At 33.7% G+C, this 22,311-nt stretch overlaps 2 protein-coding genes across 4 annotated transcripts in view; both read left to right on the top strand.

The window, feature by feature from the left end:
• Nucleotides 1-14,958, top strand: part of LOC103988637 (uncharacterized) — a 35,238-nt gene extending 20,280 nt beyond the window's left edge. Inside the window, exons 6-13 of one of the 2 annotated variants that reach the window (XM_009407224.3) lie at nt 2,587-2,685; nt 5,475-5,554; nt 7,403-7,616; nt 8,574-8,629; nt 11,268-11,381; nt 13,234-13,417; nt 14,519-14,686; nt 14,772-14,958. In XM_009407224.3, the coding sequence (XP_009405499.2) occupies nt 2,587-2,685; nt 5,475-5,554; nt 7,403-7,616; nt 8,574-8,629; nt 11,268-11,381; nt 13,234-13,417; nt 14,519-14,641 (870 nt within the window). In that variant the 3' untranslated portion in view covers nt 14,642-14,686; nt 14,772-14,958. Of the gene's footprint in view, nt 1-2,586; nt 2,686-5,474; nt 5,555-7,402; nt 7,617-8,573; nt 8,630-11,267; nt 11,382-13,233; nt 13,418-14,518 lie in introns of both variants that reach the window. The other variant, XM_009407223.3, reaches the window with a different exon arrangement.
• A 1,447-nt stretch (nt 14,959-16,405) lies between these two features.
• LOC135615167 (uncharacterized protein At3g27210-like) lies at nt 16,406-21,853 on the top strand. Of its 2 annotated transcripts, XM_065113304.1 has the most exons (4): nt 16,406-16,801; nt 19,366-19,446; nt 21,339-21,500; nt 21,583-21,853. In XM_065113304.1, exons 1-4 carry the CDS (start codon nt 16,660-16,662, stop codon nt 21,660-21,662), a joined length of 465 nt encoding a protein of 154 aa, XP_064969376.1. In that variant the 5' UTR covers nt 16,406-16,659; the 3' UTR covers nt 21,663-21,853. The 2 variants fall into 2 exon arrangements, with proteins under 2 accessions (XP_064969376.1, XP_064969375.1); XM_065113303.1 differs by having other exon boundaries at nt 16,407-16,801; nt 21,339-21,853.
• The last annotated feature ends 458 nt before the right edge of the window (nt 21,854-22,311 follow it).

The following is a 22,311-nucleotide window of genomic DNA, read 5'->3' as shown; positions in this document are numbered from 1 at the left end:
CCATAATTAAGAATTTTCTGCAATCTTTCAACATTTGGATCACTCTCTATCTCTCTTTCTCTCTCACACAATATACCTTAATATTACAACAAAATTCTGCTTGGTTTGCACCTTAGTATGACATTAATAGTCTGTTTGTCTCCCATGTTTTAAATATCAAACATCTTAGTTCTATGCTTTTACAACTTGCATCACTCATGGTACTTGACCACTACTGGTATTTTGTGTTTGTTACTAGATCATGTATCAATCTATTCTTCTTTTATAGGGTCCACAGTTTGTTGACTTACTAAATTATATTTTTTATCCAAGAGAAGAGGCAAACAATGCTTGTTGCTTTAACAAAATTATGATTTTCCATGACTTATACCAAAAATGATGGAAGTGACTTTGATAATGTTTGTTATAGTATGCCCATACAATTCTTTTTGTTTATTTGCATGTTTTTTGAAATTAGCATGTCCTAGATTATGTTAGTTATTGGTATCCCTATTCCCTAGTTTGTCATTAAAAGTTGTGCAATTTTGAACTTTTTGTTCTTCTTTTAGCTTTTGAAAGTAATTTTCATACTCAACCTTAGCGGAATTTTTCTTTTCTGAATACTTATGCTTTAAATCCAATAAAGACTTCTGTTCATGATATTTATTTACATGTTCCCATGTTGACTGTCAACTACATTATGCATCAAGGATACTCCAGAATTCGGTGGTGTAGAAGATGGGATATAATGAAGTATAGAGAATGTATGTTGAATCATCATGGAATTCAATGGTGATGCTGTTAGGCTCCCAATGTTAAAAGAAGACATTGATAAAGATACACATATGCTGGCTAAAATAAAGAAAGAGAAACCAAGATAGGATTAAACAAAGGTGAAAGGATTGTGTAGAAGATATTGTGATTGATGGAGTTATTTTTGCAGGATCTATGAAGAAATCCGTACAGGTAAACCAATGTTCAAGTTTAAAATTAATGATGTGATTAAGAATTTTATTCCATAGAAGCAACTTACATAAAGTAATGATACAAGGGGTGAGGATGTGGGACTTAATGGTGTCTTTGGAAAAAAAAAAAAGACTTGACTAGCTAAATAAAAGTCCTTTAGGAACTCATAAAACCTAATGAATGGGAAATCAAGTTTTGAATCTTTTATAAGAGCAAAAGAAATAGTTGGTTTGCAAAATTTATAATGGAATTGAACTTGAAAGCTATGCCATAGAACTTTGTAGCTGTATGATTAAACAGAAACAAGCATCAAAGATGATTGGTTTCTTGTAAGGAAGTTAAGATATTTATTAACTAAATACTTGATAAAAATAAAGGGAAAAGAGAAAAATTCACATACAATTTTTATTGGTTAAAGAAAGTTTATGTGAGTGTAGAGATCAGATTTTGAGTGTTTTGGACTGTGTGTCAAGAGTTATTTATAGTAAATAAATGAAGACACAATGTAGTTTGTAACATTTTGGGGGCTGGATCTGTCAAGTTTTATCTCAAAAGTTCAAAAGGGCAAATTGGACATTTGAAAGCACAAATACGTAAGAATGCAAACATACCTCGAACAATCATATAGGAAAATGGAAGTATTGAAGCATGCAAGAGATTGGGAGAAAAGAAGGGACGCCAAGTTTATGTTTGTTCTGCCAATGGGCTTATGTATACTTCTAAGGATCCTCCATGTTGAGGCATTTGGCATGATATTGCTCATCCTCACTGGTGAAGACCAACTCATTTGCATTGATGCTCTTTGCAGGATCAAGTGCCAATCCTTGCAAGTTAACAATCTCTTTGAAGCTCTAACAAGTTAAAGATATCAAAATTAATGATCCAATTCTCAACTTGGGGCTGAAGACACTAAGCCCTTATCTTAGATTTTCAGTTGGCAAAAACCCTATCAAAACCCCTCAAGTACTCCACAAGAAGGCTTTTGGCAGTTGGTACAAATAGTCATAGCCAATTGACTGGAACCATTAAATCAGAGAATTGATGAAAGGGTTTCAGCAGCTATGCTAATAGGGGTCAAATTCTAGGGATCTTTAGGGCCTAATCAAGAATTGAGAATATCAATAGTACGTCATACAGAGTTCTGTAAATCACAATCAATGGTAAACATGAAACTGAATTATTGAGCTCCGCATTTCAACTTAGATCTCATGGCTTTTGCTTGATACTTCTTTTAGTGGACTTGAGTTGTAGGATCATCTAGTTATTCTCAACGTTATCAATTGTCCATTATGTGGGCTTTCATTTTGAAATTCATCTTATTTGGTCATTAAAACCTTGAAAGCTTAATAGTGGCAAATCACAAAATGTTTGTTATGTTCAAAAATGGGAATCATGAGCAACCTCAACAAATTTGGGCTTGCTTCACTCATGATATGTTAGTGATATAATTGTATGGACCACCTGGATTCTCCTATGCTTGCTCGTAGAAACTTTCAATTCTATGTCATATTCTTTGGTTCTTTTGTTTCTTTTAGTTTCTATTATGTGTCAATGCAAAACTTAATTAGCTACATTCTTTTATCTTCATGTTGTCAGGCCTATATCAAACTTATTGGAGGAATAACTTTTATATTTTTGTAGGGTCTACACCATTTGAGTTCCAGTTGTCCTGATAACATATTACTTCACAGAGAGTCACATGAATGCCCATTGCATATGCTTAATGAGAACAAATTTGAGGTGCTAGAACTCGCCACCATTATTCAGTTTTCGACATGTGTTTTAACATCAAGCTTATTTTCTAGCTTATATATTTGTTGTACCTCTATTCTACACAACCTCAAAAAGAGAAGTAGCTTGATTTTCCATTCATTGCTGGGCTCAAGATGGGAATGGTGTTTTCCTTTTTTGCATGAGATTTCTTGAACAATTATTATTGGAAACATATGCTCCAAATATATGACAAGATAGAACATATAATTTAATGTTTTCAGAAAATTGTAGGCACAAATAGTTGACCAAGAGTTAATTGTGTAGGTGATAGATAGTAAGACAGCCCATCACAGAAAGCAATATTAAAAAAAATTTCAAGATCTAAAAAATAATTAATACAGGAAATTCCATGGTCCTGAGGATGACTCCTTTTGACACAAATTAAATTAGTCCTCACTTAAACATGCCAAAAAAGAGACTAAAAAGTAAAAAAAAGAAGATTGTAATGCTTTAGCAAGGCATGAAGCTTTTTTATGCCAGGAAGGACGGGAAGAGGAATGGAAGGGAAGGGGAGGACCCAAAAGAGAGAAAAGAGAAAAAAAAATCTTTAATCATCAGTTGCTTTTGGTTGATGGTCATCTCCTGCTTGCTCAATTATCTTAAGCCGAGGAGTGAAAAATTAGACAAACTAGTGCACACTTGTGCAATGATGCCCTTTTGCCAGCCATAAATTTTGTAAAGGACTTTGTCAACTAGCTCACACTGATATCTTTCGAAAAGTTTGCTATGGGCAAATATATGCCCCAAGATACTTGGGAGGATTGTGGCCCTTCTTGAACCCTAAAGTATTAGACTTAAGATGTTTGATACTCGGGGGACAGTTCTTCAGGATTAGGATTTCAGATTTAACACTATCAACTTTGAGATTAGAAGAAGTGAAAAGGTCAAGGGCTTTAAGGATCTTCAGGCAAGACTTCTTGTTCCCCTAATGGAAATGAGAATGTCGCCAACAAACATGAAATGAGTGATTTTAATGCCTTTCAGGCCGAAAGGAGTAATTTTCTTTTGATCTGCAAAGAGTTGATGAGTAGAATTAGGTATTGTTGGACCATGACAGAGTGGTAGGGGAAAATAGGGTCCCCTGTCCAATACCTTGGGCACTTTTGAACCACTTGGAACCCTCCCTATTATTCTACAAGAGAACAAGGGAAAGGAATTGTACGATTGGATCCATTTGATGAATCAAGGCGGGGAAACTGAAGTATTTAAGCATGTTACTGATGCAACTCCAAGCTACTTTGTCAAAGCTTTCTCAAGATCAAGCTTAATTAGAATTAAGGCATCTTTAACCTTCGACTTGTCGAGAGAATGTATTAACTTGGTAGCAATAACAATGTTGTCTTGCATACTTGTTCCCATAATAAGCGTTGATTGTTCTTGATGAATAAGATTGTTAAGGAGGGGTCTGACATGGTTGGCGAGGGTCTTAGCAAGGATATTGTAGATCACATTGCAAAATGTGATAATGCAATGAGGCCAAAGTTATTAACTCTATTTGGATTGGGTTTTCCAGGGATAAAAATAAGGAAAGTTGTGCCCCGGCTAGTGGGAAGGCCAGCATGAGCATGAAAATCACTAAAAGCATTAAGGATGGAAGAGTTTAAGTGAGGCCAATATTTCTTGTAAAACTCCACTGTGAAGCCATCAAGCCCGAAGCCTTTACCCATGCCCATTTGCTTGATAATTGAATGAATCTCATCAGGTGTAAAAGGTCTTGTAGTGTAGGATCCATCAGCTAGAGTGCGAAGTATTTGTTGGGAAAGTTAGATGGTGCTGATTGCTGAGCATTTTTTGTGGAAGAGTGAGAGTTATTTGACCAAAGAGATTCATAGTGTAAAAGAATTAAGGATGTTGACTTTTATTTCTTTTGAGGCCTTTTGTCTTAAACCTGAAACATGGAATCAAACAGTCATTGATGTAGGAGTAATTTAGTTTATATGTTATTTGAATAAAATTTATTAGTTTTGAGATATTTTGCATTTGTCATAAATTGTCACATGGCAACATCTACTCAAGGCGAAGGAAAAGGAAAGAAATACAGAAAAATTAGAAGAAATCAAATTCATTTTTGATTGAAGATTATAAATTTTGATTGGAGATCTTAAATATTTATCTTTACAGATGAAAGTCTATCAATCAATAATATAATCAAGGAAAGAAGGTTATCCCTCAAATCAAGTCAAGAATATTATCTTCTTCAATGGAAGGAATAGATTGGATTTGATGTGATTGTAATTTTCTTATTTCTGTAATTTCCTTTTTATCTTTGTACTTTAGCCTATAAAAGGGACTAAAACATTGTAATAGATCAATAAAAAATGAATCAATGAACCGTGTTCTTTTCCCACCTTGTGTGTGAGTAGTGTGAGGCCATAATTATGTCTCTGATGGTATGATTCCATCGTTTATGTGTGAGATGTGCAGAGGTGCGAAGCCTTTATCCTGGGAGTTTGCTTCTTCAACCAGAGAGAGTATGGTAGTTATCCTTTTTTTTCTATTATCTTTGTATTATTATCTCTTTTTCTTTTTTCACTCTTTACCTCTCTATCATTGAAAGAAGTCCGTTGCTTCTCCTCCTACATCAATCATTGTTCCTATACTTTTCTTATTAGCTTGTCCCTTTTAAGCTTCATTCCTTCAGAGTTTATATTGAGTCATTGTTCACCATGATATGTTCTTTTGATTTCTGGTATTCTACTGTGTTCGATGCAAAATGTCTTGTTAATATGTAAATATTGTTGTGCACTGATTTTCAGATTTTGGATCTTAATCAGAGGATTGAAAGGAGTAAAGAAAATATAAATATTTTACAGGATCTTGATCATGCCTTGAAAAGGTATTATCTGCAGATGGTAAAATACGATGGTTATCTTTGCATTTTTTTTGGGTTTTATGTTCATGTGTAGTGCAAATTGTCTTCATAGATTTATATTGATACTTTAAAACTTCGTGCACTTGTTTTCCAAATTCTTCTTGGGCCCTTTCAATTATGTCAGCATGTGAGAGTTTATGAAGAGTGGGTTCCTTTGTGATTACTTTGTCTTGGTGAAGATTATTACAACTCAGACGGGATTGTGCTTTTTATTAGTGAGATTGACATGCTATTGTCTTTTAGAGCAATTTCTAGTTGCCTTGATGACATATGAACAATAAAGTTGCTATTTTTGCTATCTGGGTCATCAGGGTTTAAGACAGACAACTATCTGTTGACAGGGATCAGGTTGCAAAACATTTGCCCTCCCTAGAACCCACATTGGTGGGAGCCTCATTCATAGTTTACTTTCTTTTCTTTTTTCTTCTTTTACATTGAAGATTCATTAAACCAGCAAACAATAATGGAGTTGAAAGCAATTTCACTGATTTCTGTTCTGTTTTGTTGGCATTTAATTGTTCTGACATTAGTAATTCTTATCTGGCTTGAAACTGTATTTCAAATGACAATGTGGACAATATATGGTGTTGAAATTCACGACAGATGCACTATTGTATTTGTTGAACGGAGCAACAGTGTACAAAATCTCCTTTGGATTCAAGTTCAATTCTGTATGGTTCACACTTTATTGGGAATCTTTATTGCCCAAAAATACAGTAGTGTAATTATCTTTGACTTGTGTTTTTAAAGACAGATTATTTATTTGTGATGCCTGAAGGTGCTGGACAACTTAAGCAGAAATTAAAATTTCAGGTTTTGACTTCTTTCTGGTTATCCAGAAATTTTGGTGCCATTTAATTATGACTATATTTTCTTTTGCTTTTCTTCTTTTTTGTTTGATTTAGGGTTTTTATGTAAACATTTATGGCAGGCAAACAGAAACTATTACAAAAATTCCATGGTGCGTCTAAATTAAAACATGTATCAGTATGCAAATGTGTGTAGTTTGGTTTCACGTGCATTGATTCTAAATTTAGCTTACACTGGCATATCCTCAGGTTTACCTTTCTGGTTTTAACCCAAAGGATTTAAAATACCAAAAAGATTGACATTCAAGACATATGGTCTTGGTTTGCTTTCTGGTGTCCTGATGCTCAAAAATAATTTTGTTGCAATGGCACATTGCTCAGTTACTTTTATGTTTTTGATAACTTAATGTCTTGTACAAATATCTAATGTTTAGCTGAGGCAAAGTTTTAATCAATACTAGCCAACCTCATGCAGGCTAAATTGTGTCTTTTTTCTATTATCTGAGCATTTATGTGTCCATTGACTCCATTCCATAGATCAGTTGCTTAAGGTTAGAACTATCTTGAGTTTATCTCATGAATATAAGTGTGGCCTGAGTTCCTACATTATGAATGAATCAAATGTCTTCCTATGTTTATACATCCAAGTTTAATTGGAGCAGGAACTCTGGATATATTTATGGACAGTAATTTAATGCTCTTTATAATCATTTTTTTAGATTTCTATATACAGGTATTGCTCTTTAAGAATTACGTTGGATTTTTATTTATTCAAAGCAGTTAGCAGTCTGTTGCCACATTTTCATTGGATAACTATAACAGCAATGTTGTTTGGTGAAAGAAAGTGCTCTTTTTCCATGGCTAGCTATGTATCTATGGAGCATCAGCTGGTGAACTTGCTAGTGATTATTTCTTTGGTGCTTACACATTTCAATTTTATTTTCTAAGAGAGATGTGTCATTCCCCTGTTTCTTCACTAAAGATGTCCTTATCATCTTTCCAGGTTAGAAGCAGTTGGACAACTTGAACATATGTTTTCTGATGTAAGAGTCATTGATTTTCAAGGAAGTTGTATTAGGCTGTCCTTAAAGACACCTATTCCGAACATAGATGGGTTTATTATCCAGCATAACTTGGATTTTGTGGAGCCATTTGTATCAGAACATGAGATGTTGATAGAAGTGACTGATAAGACGATGGAATTAAAAAGTGTAGAGGTACATTTACCTTCTTTCTCCTCCACTTGGTCAAGTTCATAATTTATATTCTGATACCCAAAGCTCATAAGCTTTACAACTAAGAATACAACACAATTTTAGCCATTTGTTTATGCTTTGCAATATATGCATGTAGGAGAGAATTGCAAATTTAATCTTGTGTGCCAAGAATAGAATTTTAAAATGATAAGGTTTACAGTTTCCTTGTGGTTTCTGTAACACAAGGAATCAAATACCAGTTGGCTGGCTAGTATGTACTGACTAATATTTACCAATACAATAAAGGATTGATATTGGACCATATAGGTTGATACTGATTGATATTTAGTCAAATATATTTTCTGGTGATACCTTGCTGTACAGGTCAGTATGTTGCCCAGGACACCAGGTACATACCTGTCAAATCCATTATCAAAACCGGGATTGAACTGAGATTTAAATCCTTGATGTAGTACAGCAAAATAAAGATAATAATATATCTTTCTAGGAAAAACCAATTATGAGCAAGTTCTACTAAAATTTTAACTTCATATGACTCCTGAGAAGAACAATGTGAGTAGTGGAACAAGTTGAGGATTATTGCAGTTATTTGGTAGTTATGAAATGCAAATAGGATCTTGTGCATGTTCTTTCTGCATGTATGGAGAATCCGTTTTTACTTGTTAATAATTAAATGCACATATCAAGTGTACCACTTCCTATACTAGAACCATACTGGTTTGACTGGTTGCCAAAATCAGTATTGGACTTGTATTAAAGGCCCTAATCTATGTTCATGACTGTGAAGTCATATACTCGTATTAATCTTCTCATACCTAGGGGCATTTGTCTTTTCGATAACTTCATGACGTCCAAAATTTTTTTTATGATTGTAGCTGTTCAGTGGTTTTGGACATGAAATTATGTATTTATATATCTATTTATTTGTTCACTGTTTTTCCATTTGTGGGTCTCCAGATTTTCCCAGATGATGTTTTTATAGATGGAGTAGTTGATACCATCAAGTCATCCAGGTATACTGCTATCAGTTTTTTGTTCTTATAAAAATGTTACGACTTATACCTGGTTATTTGACGATAGTTCATTCAGTGAAATAGCATCCGTTTCAGTGAAAATACCATAGTTCATAACTTCATATAATGTTATATAAACTAGGGTTATTTTGTTGTTGTTCATTGAAAATAGCATCTATTCATTTACTGTCAATTATAGTTTTGACTAGTTGCTAATTTCTAATAAATCCTATTGTCTTACCTGTATGCTGTTTTGACATGAACAACAAATTTTGAGTGTATAGAAGTCTATATCATGATGTTTTTCTTCCCAAAAGAAATAGTTGTCATCTTTCTATAGGAGAATTTTGTTTTGAGACTATTTTGGGTGTGAGCTTGAACATATGGAAACTCGCTGCTGACAACTGAAGAAATATCTAAGGGCATAGAAGAAATCTCGTTGTAAAGTAACTATTTGTATCCCTAACTTCTCAATTTGACTCTAAATAGTGGAATATGACCTGTTGTTGTAGTATTATGCTTCTGTTTTATCTGAAGCTAATCTTAATTTTTTGTGTTTATAGAAAATTGTGTGTTATTGTTTCTCAGGGTTCTTCCAACATATTCATGTTGATAAATGGAAGTAGAACTGAATCTGAAGAATGAAATTCATTAACATCACCTAGAATGCTTTCCTTGTCTTTATCATTTCATCCTCGTGATATGTCTACATTACAAGCTTATTCCTAAGATCAAGGTTCTGTTGGGGTTTCAATTGATACTAATATGAAATTTTGTATGTATCCTCTTTTGAAATCTTGCACCCTCTTTGACCTTCTAGTATCTGCCCCAAAAAATTAAGTATGAATCTAGTACTTGTTTGTTGATGTAAAATTACTTGAATGACTGTTCAGTGTTGTGTTGCTGGACAGAAGGCCTTGAAAAGTGACATTTTGAATGTTAGAACTACCTGATACAATAATTAAGAGGAGAATCACCATAACTAGTGTACAGGAAATTAAATGGGCAGGTGAAAAATCTAGTACATTCCATAGTACTGAATGTAAACTTTTTATATGCTAGTATAGAAAATAAAATGCAGTAAGTTTTATTTGAGATAAAATTTTCAAGTAGATGAGACAAAATTTAAAAGAATTGTTGATAGAAATGTGTTTATGGCTTTATGCCCCATAAATAGGACTAGATGATGAGTTCAAAGGAAATTCCAGAAAGATGTGGATCAATTTATAATGGGTTATCTTAGTACTTATGATCTCATAATTGTTAATACTTGTATTAAAAAAGATGAGCTTTTGACTAACTGTAAGAGTGGACATTGATTAACCAGATGTGTTTTTTATCTTGCCATGAATAGAGTTGAATGGAAAGAGTGGCCAAATAAGCTTGACTTATCTAATGTAGATTAATGGTATTAATTATGTTTTTGGTAAAGGAAAGAGAAAGAGAAGTGAATAGTTTTAGTAGGACTAGATGGAAAATGCCAATAAAATGCTTATGATTAGGATGGAAAAAACAAATTTGAAATTTTGGATAAAATGATATTATGATACTAATGCCTTGTGGACTTATTAGATTGCTGGTCATGTTAAAAGTGATAACAGAGGTCTTGAGAGTATCAGTAGGGGCATTGCATCAAGGAAGAGTTAAGTGGTGGAACGATGAAGTTTAAAATACAGGTACTACACAAAGGACATGCTATAAAATTTGAAAATAAATAAAATAAGGAAAACGAAGGAGCTTTATTGTAGTTTGAAATGTGGATAAAAATATGGATAAATTGTTTTCTGTAAATTTTTTTATGACAAAATATAGTAATAAGGTTAGAAGTTTAGATATGTCTAAAAAAATTAGAGCAAATGAGTTAAATTAAATTTTTAAAGAGGATGATATTACTCTATTCTATGACCTGATGAAGTTTGAAGGATTTTGGAAAATTGAGGATAAACTGAGAGTACACTACTTTAGTTGTTAAGGAGACATGTAGATGCACCTGAAATAAGTTGTTTTAATCAGGATCAGTAGTACAAGAAGAGGCAGAGAAGACCTAATAGAATTTTGTTGGAAACGATAAAAAAGGAGTTGATGTGATGGTGCCCTCAACAGAACTCAATTTGCAGGATATGTTACTGGTGTATGTAGATTGATCTTTGAATAAATATCTTTGTGGTTTTCTGTAACCATTTTTTATGGGAAGTCTTAGTTATATGCCAACCTCATAAAAAGTTAAAAGTATCATCGATGGCTTAGACTCTTGATGGTCTATATGTTGTTTGATGTAAATTTTCTTATCTACCATGATTGAAAACAATGTCTGAAAAATCTGCATGGTTACTCTTAAGTCTTAAGTAATCCAAAGCATCAATTTTATGGAGTTGGATATAGTTTATGTTGACTATCGGCAACCACATCTCCTAGTGCACTTCATTATGTGATAGAATATTGCAATGTCAAATATGCTACTAATATCATTTCCTTTTCTCTTAGTTAAGTATTGATAATGTTTATAATAGTTGTCCAAACAAATGCTTACTTGTTCCTAGTGCATCTCTTGCTCTCTGCTGTGTGATTTTATCTTTTTTGTGGAAACTTTCTTTTCCTGGACTCTCTTTTACTTAAACATGTTCATTTGATCACGTAGAGATTTCATTTCATCAACTACATCATCTTTGGGATGGTTTATAAGGCAAGTCCAGCATCGTATTGTTCTATGCATGTTACGACGATTACTGGTAAAAGATGCTAACAAATCGAGGCAAGTTTTTTTTTTTTTTCTTTCTTTTGTTGTTCAATTATCTTATGCTTCAAATTGTGCTATGCTTCTGGTGGATGGTGAATGATTTAGTATAAGAAACATAGTGATGGTTACTTGCCAGGGAAAACTGAAAGTAGTTTAACAAGATTTGTTAATTTCACCTTTATGGATTAGGTTTTTAAAATTTGCAAGCACCAAGGCATGTGGATAATGTGCTAGTGTGCTATGTGCCAACTGGTGCGGAACTGTACAGGTTCATACCAATTGGCCTTGGTCTTGCGCAAACCCTGTTTCTGTACTGTGTGGACAAACAACATTTAGAAGCATGGTGTGTGAACACACCACCATGTTTTGTATCCATTTCTTGCTGTTGTATGAAAAAGGATGTCATTGATTAGAAACAATAGTGAACATTGTGCTCAATGATTTTATTTTATTTTGCAAATTTTTGATCTTGTACTTTGATTGTTAGAGACTCAGAATCATTATATGGATTGATTTGATGAAGTAGGATTCATGATTGTTGAAATGTGGTCACCAAAATGATGTCATCAATATTGACTATTTTATTTAATTCATTTTTATGTAATATAAAATAAGTGGATATTGGTTGTAGTGTTACAGATCAAAGTAAATTTATGATAAGCAAAAGTTACCTTGTTAATATCAACCTCCACTTGGGATCAGCCTTAGTAGCAAGCTCAGTTGTGGAGTTCTAGTTTTATTTTTCAGTGCAGAGTAGAAAGTAGGTCCTTGTCCTCTTGGTGAACTTATAGTAATCCTCCATTTTTTTGATAACCATTAAGAGGAAAAATCAAATCTGATAAAGCATGACACTAAATGGGGAAGACACAAAGAACATAGATGAGACATGCCATTGAATAAAATATTTATATTCCTATAAGAAACCAATAGATTCTTGCATTAGATATTTTTTTTCTAATTCGAGAAACATGCATGATCAGGAATATAAAAGGCTAAACATTATATGCATATGTGAGAAGTTGGTAGTCAAATTAGGATACAATGGAAACCTAGGATAATGAAATATCTCAAAAGTTCATATAATAAAGAAAACAACAGATCTGGATGGGTCATGATAATCTTTGACTTAAGCAGACAGGATACACAAGTCATTCTGGACATGCTTGTTTGTTGGTTCATATGGTCAGAATTCATGTTGATCAACATAATTCTTGTTATTTTGAGAAAAACAACATGATTTTTGCTGTTGTATACACAGAATAATGGAGATGTTGAAGACTTGTTTAAGCTTCTTCAACGGTCCTGCCAAACCAATGATACATCCTATTCTTCATCAGTCCTTTCAGACTTCAAACATTTTGGCATGATAAAGGTGGACTAACTATTGAAAGACAATTGAATAGCTTGATTGGTAAGAACTATGGAAATGATGATAGCGTACAAAATATAATAAAAAGCTGGAGGCCCTCTGCAACCTCACTGGAATATATGTGAAATTATTTGCTAGCAGCTTTAACCTGATGTTATACAAAAAGAGGTTTGACTTTTACTTTGTTTAGTCAATTTCCTGGCTTTAGGCATGAAAGACCACCAATGTAAAATTTCAGACACAAATTTATACGTTTTGCAATCTGTATCAGTCACCTAAGCTCTGGAATTTGTAGAAAATTGTCTGTTATAAAATAAATAATTAAGTTTCATCACTGTATTTTGACATAAAACTAATTCAGGTTATCATACTGAATTAGTCTTGTCTGGATGTGGGCTTTTCAGAAGCCCATAGGACTTGTTCATCTACAAAGTCCTGTGTGCATGAACTTCTTTCTTCTCTTTGTTCTTCATTCAAATAATATCTTTTCAATTGCAGACACTCTTTAGAGTACTCGGACAGGGATGACACAGTTACAGCACATTTGGTGGGAGGAATTGATACCTTCATTAAGTTAGCTCACGGCTGGCCAATATCATCTTATCCTTTAAAGTTGCTGTCAATTAAAAATCGTGACCACCAGTCCAAAAGCATTTCTCTGAGTTTTCTTTGCAAGGTCAAGGTAAATTTTATTGGTTGGTTATGGGAACAGTCTTGACTTGTTAAATTGTTGGTCATGACCATATTTGTGGTTTGGTTTTAAAATTAGCCAATGACATTCTTTTATTCTTGAGTAACCTTTCATTTCTGAAATAACCTGAACTTTTGCTAGTCTAATCTTTGCTGGTTGGTGTAGGAAAGAGAGTTCATGTGGTACAAACCTGAATTATCCTGCATAAAATTTTAGTCTTTCTGCATTTATTTTCCTTTTTTATAGTTTTCCTCTTTTTGAATATTTGGAACTTTTAAAGATTTACAATGCTTGTTCAAATGATGTGACTAAATAATTAGATAAAGACTATTGACTGGTTATTTATGTAGAAACATATTTAATTAAAATATAAAACATCAGATTTTAATTTAGGTTTCACATTTGTCTCTGGAAATCACAATTCCGTTATTTGCTTGTAGTAATATTGCATAAACTTCATCACCATATTACTTCAAAATTATTTCTATTGGTAGAGTTAAAAGAGATACAGGGTGGGCTAGTCTGAAGACTGTCCATCTTCTTAGGTAATCTTCGAAAGCTGTCCAAAGGATCTAACGTCTATGGCCAATCTAACTATGAGAAATATCTGGTATGAGCAAGCAAGGCAGCTATCTGGTTCCTTGAGTGATCTATCCCTGCTTTTGTTTGTGACTTTATTATAGTAAGTCTAATTGTATAATTCCTTTTGCTTTCATTTTTACTTTGATGTTTGCAATCCAGGTGGACATAAATGAGGAAACACACTACATTTTGCCATGTCACTTAAAAATTATCAACTCCTTCCATTGTGTGCTCTGTGTTATCATTCTCTACATCTTTATTATTCTGTTAAAATATTCGACACTTTGTGCTCTTAGATATGCAACCATGCTTTTATGTTCATCATTAAGCATCTTCCTCCACATGTGACTGCTTATGTTGTTCTAGTTCATGTGGAGAACTATGGCACGTTTGATTATTGGATATGGCCCATTAATTTTCTATTTGATACTAGTATCTTAAGTGCGCTGTTGAAAAACTGCACTATCTATACGTTGGATGATTTATGCTGTATCTCATTTTGTTTGATAGGAAATGGCAAACTCTTTGGACATGCAATCACGTCTCCATCTGGCACGATTTGTAGATGCAATTGAAGAGATCCTCCTTCAGGAGATGCAATCTGAACTCCATTCGAACAGCATGACCGCCTAAACCTCTACATTTTTCACCTTATTCCTCCAGCAACAGAAAGTTCAGGTCATCAGAAACGAGTGAATCATATTTTATTTCTCTGATGTTTAAGCGTCTATTTGAATAATGTGATGATCTTACGACTCCCCAGGTGTTTAGGAGATTGTTCACATCTCAGCATCAAATCACCTGACGAATGGATTGTTGGTTTCATTGCATCAATCGTCTGTGGATGTTGAAGTAAATTGGATATACTTTTGTCACATGACTTTTGTCAGATTCTATGGAAAATCTGAACTCATTAAGACAATCACTACGGCTGCTGCATCTTCCTCTTAGTTATCTCCAGCGGGGGATTGATTCATTGTGCAAATAGATGACTCCATTTGCACACCCAAGGACTTGATAGATTGATTGGTATCTATCCCCTGTTATGCATCATCAAATTGCCCCACTGCAGCCGGTGTTTGATTGTCCTATGTCTGGTTCGAATATTTCTCGTCTTTTTTCCTAATCTTCCTTTCCCTCCTATTTCCATTGATCTCTCAGTAGTTAACATGACCTTAATCTACCGACAATTTATTTGTTTATGAAATTAGTTGATTCAGCAAGAAGACAGCCTAGCCTCCTACTACACACACATTAGTTGCCTTCTATTTTTAGCCTCGTAAGATAAAATATTCTTTATTTCTACGTAAAGAAGTTTTCTTTATTTATCGTGCTTGTCATTGTTTTGGTGGAATATATCTTCTTAAAACAAAGCACCACCCTCTGTTTCCCACTCCAGTGATAGAAGATGGTGGAGGTTCCTCCATCCCGGAATCCAAGTCCCGTAGCTTATGGTGGAGGAGCATCTTCCTAACGTGATACCAAATTTATGCATATATTTGTATATGTTAGTAAATAAGTGTCTTTCGTATTTATTTCACTAAATCTAAATTTAACATTTGTATCCTCGGATACATATGAACTATATATATATATATATATATATGTATGTACATATGTGAAATGATCATTCATTTGGGCGGTCATTGGACTTAAATTGACATTAAAAGTGTCCTTCGAATAGTGATTATGGTGACAACTAAAACATTTTACATTATCTAAATCTGCTAAAATTGATTTAAATCAATTTAAATCAATTTTACCATAAGGGATATATGTGAATGGGATCTCAATATTTGGAGGCCGATATATGTTTTGTAAAGAGTTTCCATGAGCAAATGCATTATAATTTATGAACTTTGCGTTGATGGATGTATAAAATTTCCTAAAGAATTTTGATGAGGATTATTTTATAGTTTTATAAGCACATGTAATCATAATAACACAAAGGATATCAAAAAGATTTAGATGTCAAATCAATGTCACAAGTCCAACGGCGATTATAATTTATGATATTTTTAGAATTTGAGGCATTATTATTATTATTATTATTATTATTATTATTATTATTATTATTATTATTATTATTATACACAAATAGTTATAAATAAATTAAGAATATCCTAATACGACTAGTTTAATATACTTAGTTAACTTATCCGATCAATTATATCGTATATTTCTCTGCATTGAAATCATTCATATCACACCTAAGGATTCAGACTATGTCCTAACCACCGTTCAAGTACAACAATGGCTAACTGGCAGCTCCACATCTCCTTCAATATTGTTTTTGAGTATTAAAGGGACCATTTAGTAAGTAAGTGCAAATGCATGTGAAAATAACAGCCGAAGAAAACAACTTTTGGTGCACATGGAGATGCCACCGTTCTTGTATGAGTGAGACCCCACATGAAATATGATGGCAAGGCCACACCATGATTTCCCTGTTTCCTCACTCTCACTCTCTCTCTCTCTCTCTCTCTCTCCAAAACTTCTTTCACAATTGATTCTTTGACAGCAACTGTTGCTTTACATTTCATCAAGCTTCCACATTGCTTTGTTTCTTTATAACTTTATGTTTGTGGTTTCTGTGGTTCATCAGCTCTCTAACTTGTCATCTTTAAGCCCACAAGGATCCAGAATTAGCCATGAGTCTCCATATGACGATTGGTTCGAAGGCCGAGAAGCTCTTGTCTCCAGGGACTCTGATGATGAAGAACAAGGATAAGTCTCTCAGTGTGGAAGACAAAGTTGAAGGTTTGGATTCTGAGAAAAAGCAGGTGGATTTTGGTACGATCTTTCTTTTAGTTTCTGTGTTTTATTTGGTTCATCTTCTAAATAGATTTTATCTTGCCAGTCTCCTGTTACTCCAAAATTATATCCCTTCATGTAATTTATAGAAGAAAAAAAATCTAGCATTGGATCCTCAAGCGAAGGGAGAAGATGGACGTGAGTTTTGCTTAATCTCAGTGTTTCATCATGACTCTTAAATTAGTGAAACTTTAGAACAGGAATGCATTTTATCAGCAATTTCTATTATTTTTGAGAAATTTGGCAGTTTTTTGAGTTCATGAGTCCAGAGATGAAGATCAATAATTTCTTGTGGTTGATGTTCTATATTGCATTGATCATCGATATGTTTAACCTTCATGCATAAAGTTATCGCAATTATCTAAGTTGATAGAGATGAAGATCTACCATATTTGTGATGTCTGATGAACCCTGCACACACAATCTGGAGTTGTGTGCATGATGATGAGAACAAAAGATACAATAAATTAGTCATTTTTTAATATATACATAAAATCTCATATTTAAGCAGTCAGTTTCTTATGAAAGAGCATCATCCCTTTACTTTGAAGGACACCTTACTAATATTTATGTAAATTCTTATGAGAGAGCAGACAATTTCTTTTCTAGATAGATAGCATTGCGTTTCAGATGATCTTTCCTGGTACTTTTAGCCTAAAATATAATCCAATGGAGTCAGGCAATTATGTTGGACCAAATTAAAGATGGAAGGCTTCAAAAATCCTCCGAGCATTACACCTTAAACCGTACCTACTGAGCAAATTCTTGAAGAGGAAAGCAGAGAAAACATATTTCAGGGTTGGGTGCTAGTTGGACAGGACACCCTATAGGATGAAGTTTTGTTTGTTAATTTTCAGAACAAATTATGTATTTTGCACATCACTAATTTCTTTTAAATTGATCGATAATGACTCAGATTAAGATATCAGTAGCTACCAAGAATGTGTTTTCCTTTTTTTTTTTTCCAAAAGATATCGGATGAATGACTGAATTTTAGCTTTTTATACTTCCCTAAATTATGTCAAAGCCTTGCAGGAAGAAACAGCACAAGAAGTCTTCCCTAAATTATGATCAATAATGTTGGGTTTTTTTTTTGGCATTTAGTTTTTGGGTATTAAGAAGGATTATGATAAGTAATTTAAGATGAAGGTAGCATTCGATCCCAAGTCCTTGCCATCAACAGTCAATCTTTGTATCAACCTACCATTCTAAAGTTGTTAGAACTGTTTCATTTCAAAGTGTGTTTGATGCTCTTTCCTTTTTGACGCATAGCTGTGACTGTCACAATCATCAGTCGTTTCATCTTAGTTATACATTTCATTTGTTTCTCATAATTTGTCATTGAAATCCTCAGTAGTACATTATGTTTGCCCGGAATTATGTGTATTTTTCTCAACTGCAGTTTTTGTATCATCCATTTGCATTCTCCAGTTTCATAGATCGTATTTAATGTTTTAGAGTACCGAGAGTTTCAGAAATTGCTGTTTCAATCTTATGTAAGGGTCTATGATCTTCATCTGACTCTATTGTCTGAGGATTAGACAAATTTTGATCAGTAAATAGTATATGATGGACTCAATTTGGCGACTAGATAGCTTAACCTATTAGGATGGTTATAATCCGCTCTGCATATAAAGCCCAAAATTTACTATTTCATTCAATGCAGAAGTTATTTTCTCTAGAAAGACACAAAAGAAAGGTAGTATCTCGATTTATTAATTTTAGTATCAGAATTAGTTATCGATCCGTGTCGCAAAGTCGAGCCGACTTGGAGAACATTATTGAAGTCGTCATGACATGAGGATTGAATCTTTGATGATGTGCAAGAGCATGTAAAACTAGGGCCGAGAGCATGTGGGACGGGGTAATTTTGATGCTCAAAGCAGTTGAGTTCTTATACCGAGTATCGAAGATAAAGTTTTGGATACTTCTCACCATACGCTTAGATGTTGTTATTTTCAGACTGGTAAGAGGAATATTCTGACTGACTGGGTTCTATTGCTCAAAATATTGGCTAAATTGTTGGATTCACAAGATTTATGCTCCTCCAACATTATTTAGATCAGTAGTATGTACAGTGACGAACTAGTTAGGCTAAAGAACAAACTTAGTTATTCTACATAAGCAGCAGCAACTCTCAAATGCAGTTTTCTTTTACCTTCAAATATGCATCCTGTAGGACATGTAAATCCAGATCACAGAAAAAGTGGCACTCTGACATTGCATTTTAGCTAAGCTTTTGCTAAACTAACTTGTCTAGAAGTTAACATCCATCATTAGATTGTTTCGTATGCCAATTTCTTTGGCATCATTCCTAGAAGCTAAAAGGTGCATCAAATATATTCACTTACACTGGGGATTATTCACCAGCAACAATAAAAGTATTTTTATGCTAAATTTTCATTTTTCAACAGTGAAAACAAGTGCTTATCTTTGAAAAGAAATGTTATTCTACCATCCTAACTGGTTGATTAACTTGTATTATGCTAATAACACGCTTGACCTAATTGGCTATGGAGTGAATGGTGTTTTGTGATTTGCAGGAAGTAAAGAGGAGACCTTCTTTGACTCACAGGGATGGTTAGATTCAGATAGTGAAGATGATTTTGTCAGTGTTAATGGAGGTACTTTTTGGTGGCTCAATCAAAACTAAAAATCTAAATCATCTCAAGCTTGCATCTTCTGCAATAAATTTTTATTTTTCAGTGGCTCAACCAAAACTACAAATCTAAATCATCTCAAGCTTGCATCTTCTGCAATAAATTTTTATTTTTCAGTGGCTCAACCAAAACTACAAATCTAAATCATCTCAAGCTTGCATCTTCTGCAATAAATTTTTATTTTTCAGTGGCTCAACCAAAACTACAAATCTAAATCATCTCATGCTTGCATCTTCTGCAATAAATTTTTATTTTTCAGTGGCTCAACCAAAACTACAAATCTAAATCATCTCAAGCTTGCATCTTCTGCAATAAATTTTTATTTTTCAGTGGCTCAACCAAAACTACAAATCTAAATCATCTCAAGCTTGCATCTTCTGCAATAAATTTTTATTTTTCAGTGGCTCAACCAAAACTACAAATCTAAATCATCTCAAGCTTGCATCTTCTGCAATAAATTTTTATTTTTCAGTGGCTCAACCAAAACTACAAATCTAAATCATCTCATGCTTGCATCTTCTGCAATAAATTTTTATTTTTCAGTGGCTCAACCAAAACTACAAATCTAAATCATCTCAAGCTTGCATCTTCTGCAATAAATTTTTATTTTTCAGTGGCTCAACCAAAACTACAAATCTAAATCATCTCAAGCTTGCATCTTCTGCAATAAATTTTTATTTTTCGGTGGCTCAACCAAAACTACAAATCTAAATCATCTCAAGCTTGCATCTTCTGCAATAAATTTTTATTTTTCAGTGGCTCAACCAAAACTACAAATCTAAATCATCTCAAGCTTGCATCTTCTGCAATAAATTTTTATTTTTCAGTGGCTCAACCAAAACTACAAATCTAAATCATCTCAAGCTTGCATCTTCTGCAATAAATTTTTATTTTTCAGTGGCTCAACCAAAACTACAAATCTAAATCATCTCAAGCTTGCATCTTCTGCAATAAATTTTTATTTTTCAGTGGCTCAACCAAAACTACAAATCTAAATCATCTCAAGCTTGCATCTTCTGCAATAAATTTTTATTTTTCAGTGGCTCAACCAAAACTACAAATCTAAATCATCTCATGCTTGCATCTTCTGCAATAAATTTTTATTTTTCAGTGGCTCAACCAAAACTACAAATCTAAATCATCTCAAGCTTGCATCTTCTGCAATAAATTTTTATTTTTCAGTGGCTCAACCAAAACTACAAATCTAAATCATCTCAAGCTTGCATCTTCTGCAATAAATTTTTATTTTTCAGTGGCTCAACCAAAACTACAAATCTAAATCATCTCAAGCTTGCATCTTCTGCAATAAATTTTTATTTTTCAGTGGCTCAACCAAAACTACAAATCTAAATCATCTCAAGCTTGCATCTTCTGCAATAAATTTTTATTTTTCAGTGGCTCAACCAAAACTACAAATCTAAATCATCTCAAGCTTGCATCTTCTGCAATAAATTTTTATTTTTCAGTGGCTCAACCAAAACTACAAATCTAAATCATCTCAAGCTTGCATCTTCTGCAATAAATTTTTATTTTTCAGTGGCTCAACCAAAACTACAAATCTAAATCATCTCAAGCTTGCATCTTCTGCAATAAATTTTTATTTTTCAGTGGCTCAACCAAAACTACAAATCTAAATCATCTCATGCTTGCATCTTCTGCAATAAATTTTTATTTTTCAGTGGCTTAACCAAAACTACAAATCTAAATCATCTCAAGCTTGCATCTTCTGCAATAAATTTTTATTTTTCAGTGGCTCAACCAAAACTACAAATCTAAATCATCTCATGCTTGCATCTTCTGCAATAAATTTTTATTTTTCAGTGGCTATTTATTTTTTTCTTCTTCTTTTGGTTCAGACTCGACTCCAAACTATCAGATCAACAATAATAGGACACCCCAAGTGAACAAAGTATTCTCTGCTGCCATGTTTCCAGATACCACCACATCCCAGATTTCTTCAGCTGATCCAAAAAGGAAACTTGCCGAACTCCTTCAGGAAAACCAAATTGAAGTGGCTGGTAAGCAAAATGCTGCTTGTGGGATGCATGAAAGTGACGGAAAGCCAGAATTATATGAGACTGATGCCAGCTTACACCTCAGAATTCCTCATGAGACTTCCTCTGTCGCTGATGATGGGACTCCAAGTAAAGATTCGAAACAGCAGAAAGAGAAGAAGATGAAGGCCAAGAAGAGCTGCTTGCCGCGCTTGTGCAGCATTAGGTTCAAAGAGAGAAGGAAGCAGAAGACGAGCCCTGTTCACTGAAGCGGCTGTTGTTGGTACCACCAACCACAGGCAATCCATTTTGTTCATATTGATGAATCAAAGCTTGTATGAATGACACATAGTAGAAAATGCAACTTTTGTTCTTCGCGGAGAATCTGTGTTACGATTGCTGCTTTAGATCGGGTTTGGGTTGGATTCTATCAAGAGAAGAAATTTCTTTTCCTACTGATGCTTAGATGAAGTTCCAAGGTTGGATTCTATCATTTATATTTTGCTTGATGACGACCACACACTGTCAGAAGAAGCCAAGCGATCGGCACAAGGATGGATTTGTTGTGGTGAGCAATGGTTTGGCAATTTCGGAGATCTAATCGAAATACCATCAACAATAATTGTCCATATAAAACTGCATGCTGAATATGTTTTTTATCTTCAAAATGGCAGCATTAGCAACAGCGAAGTGAAAAATGATGAGGAACACTAGAAAAGAAAAAGGAAGAGATCCGAGCTCATCGACACTGATGCAGGACAACAAAAAGAAGCTCTCATCTCATCATCATCATCACACATATACAACTCCACCTTTCATAGATAGTCGTAAGATT

Source organism: Musa acuminata, chromosome BXJ2-6 (assembly GCF_036884655.1).
Source record: "Musa acuminata AAA Group cultivar baxijiao chromosome BXJ2-6, Cavendish_Baxijiao_AAA, whole genome shotgun sequence".
Lineage (NCBI taxonomy): Eukaryota > Viridiplantae > Streptophyta > Magnoliopsida > Zingiberales > Musaceae > Musa > Musa acuminata.
Note: the sequence above shows the minus strand (reverse complement) of the source record. Positions and strands in the feature narration are given on the sequence as shown.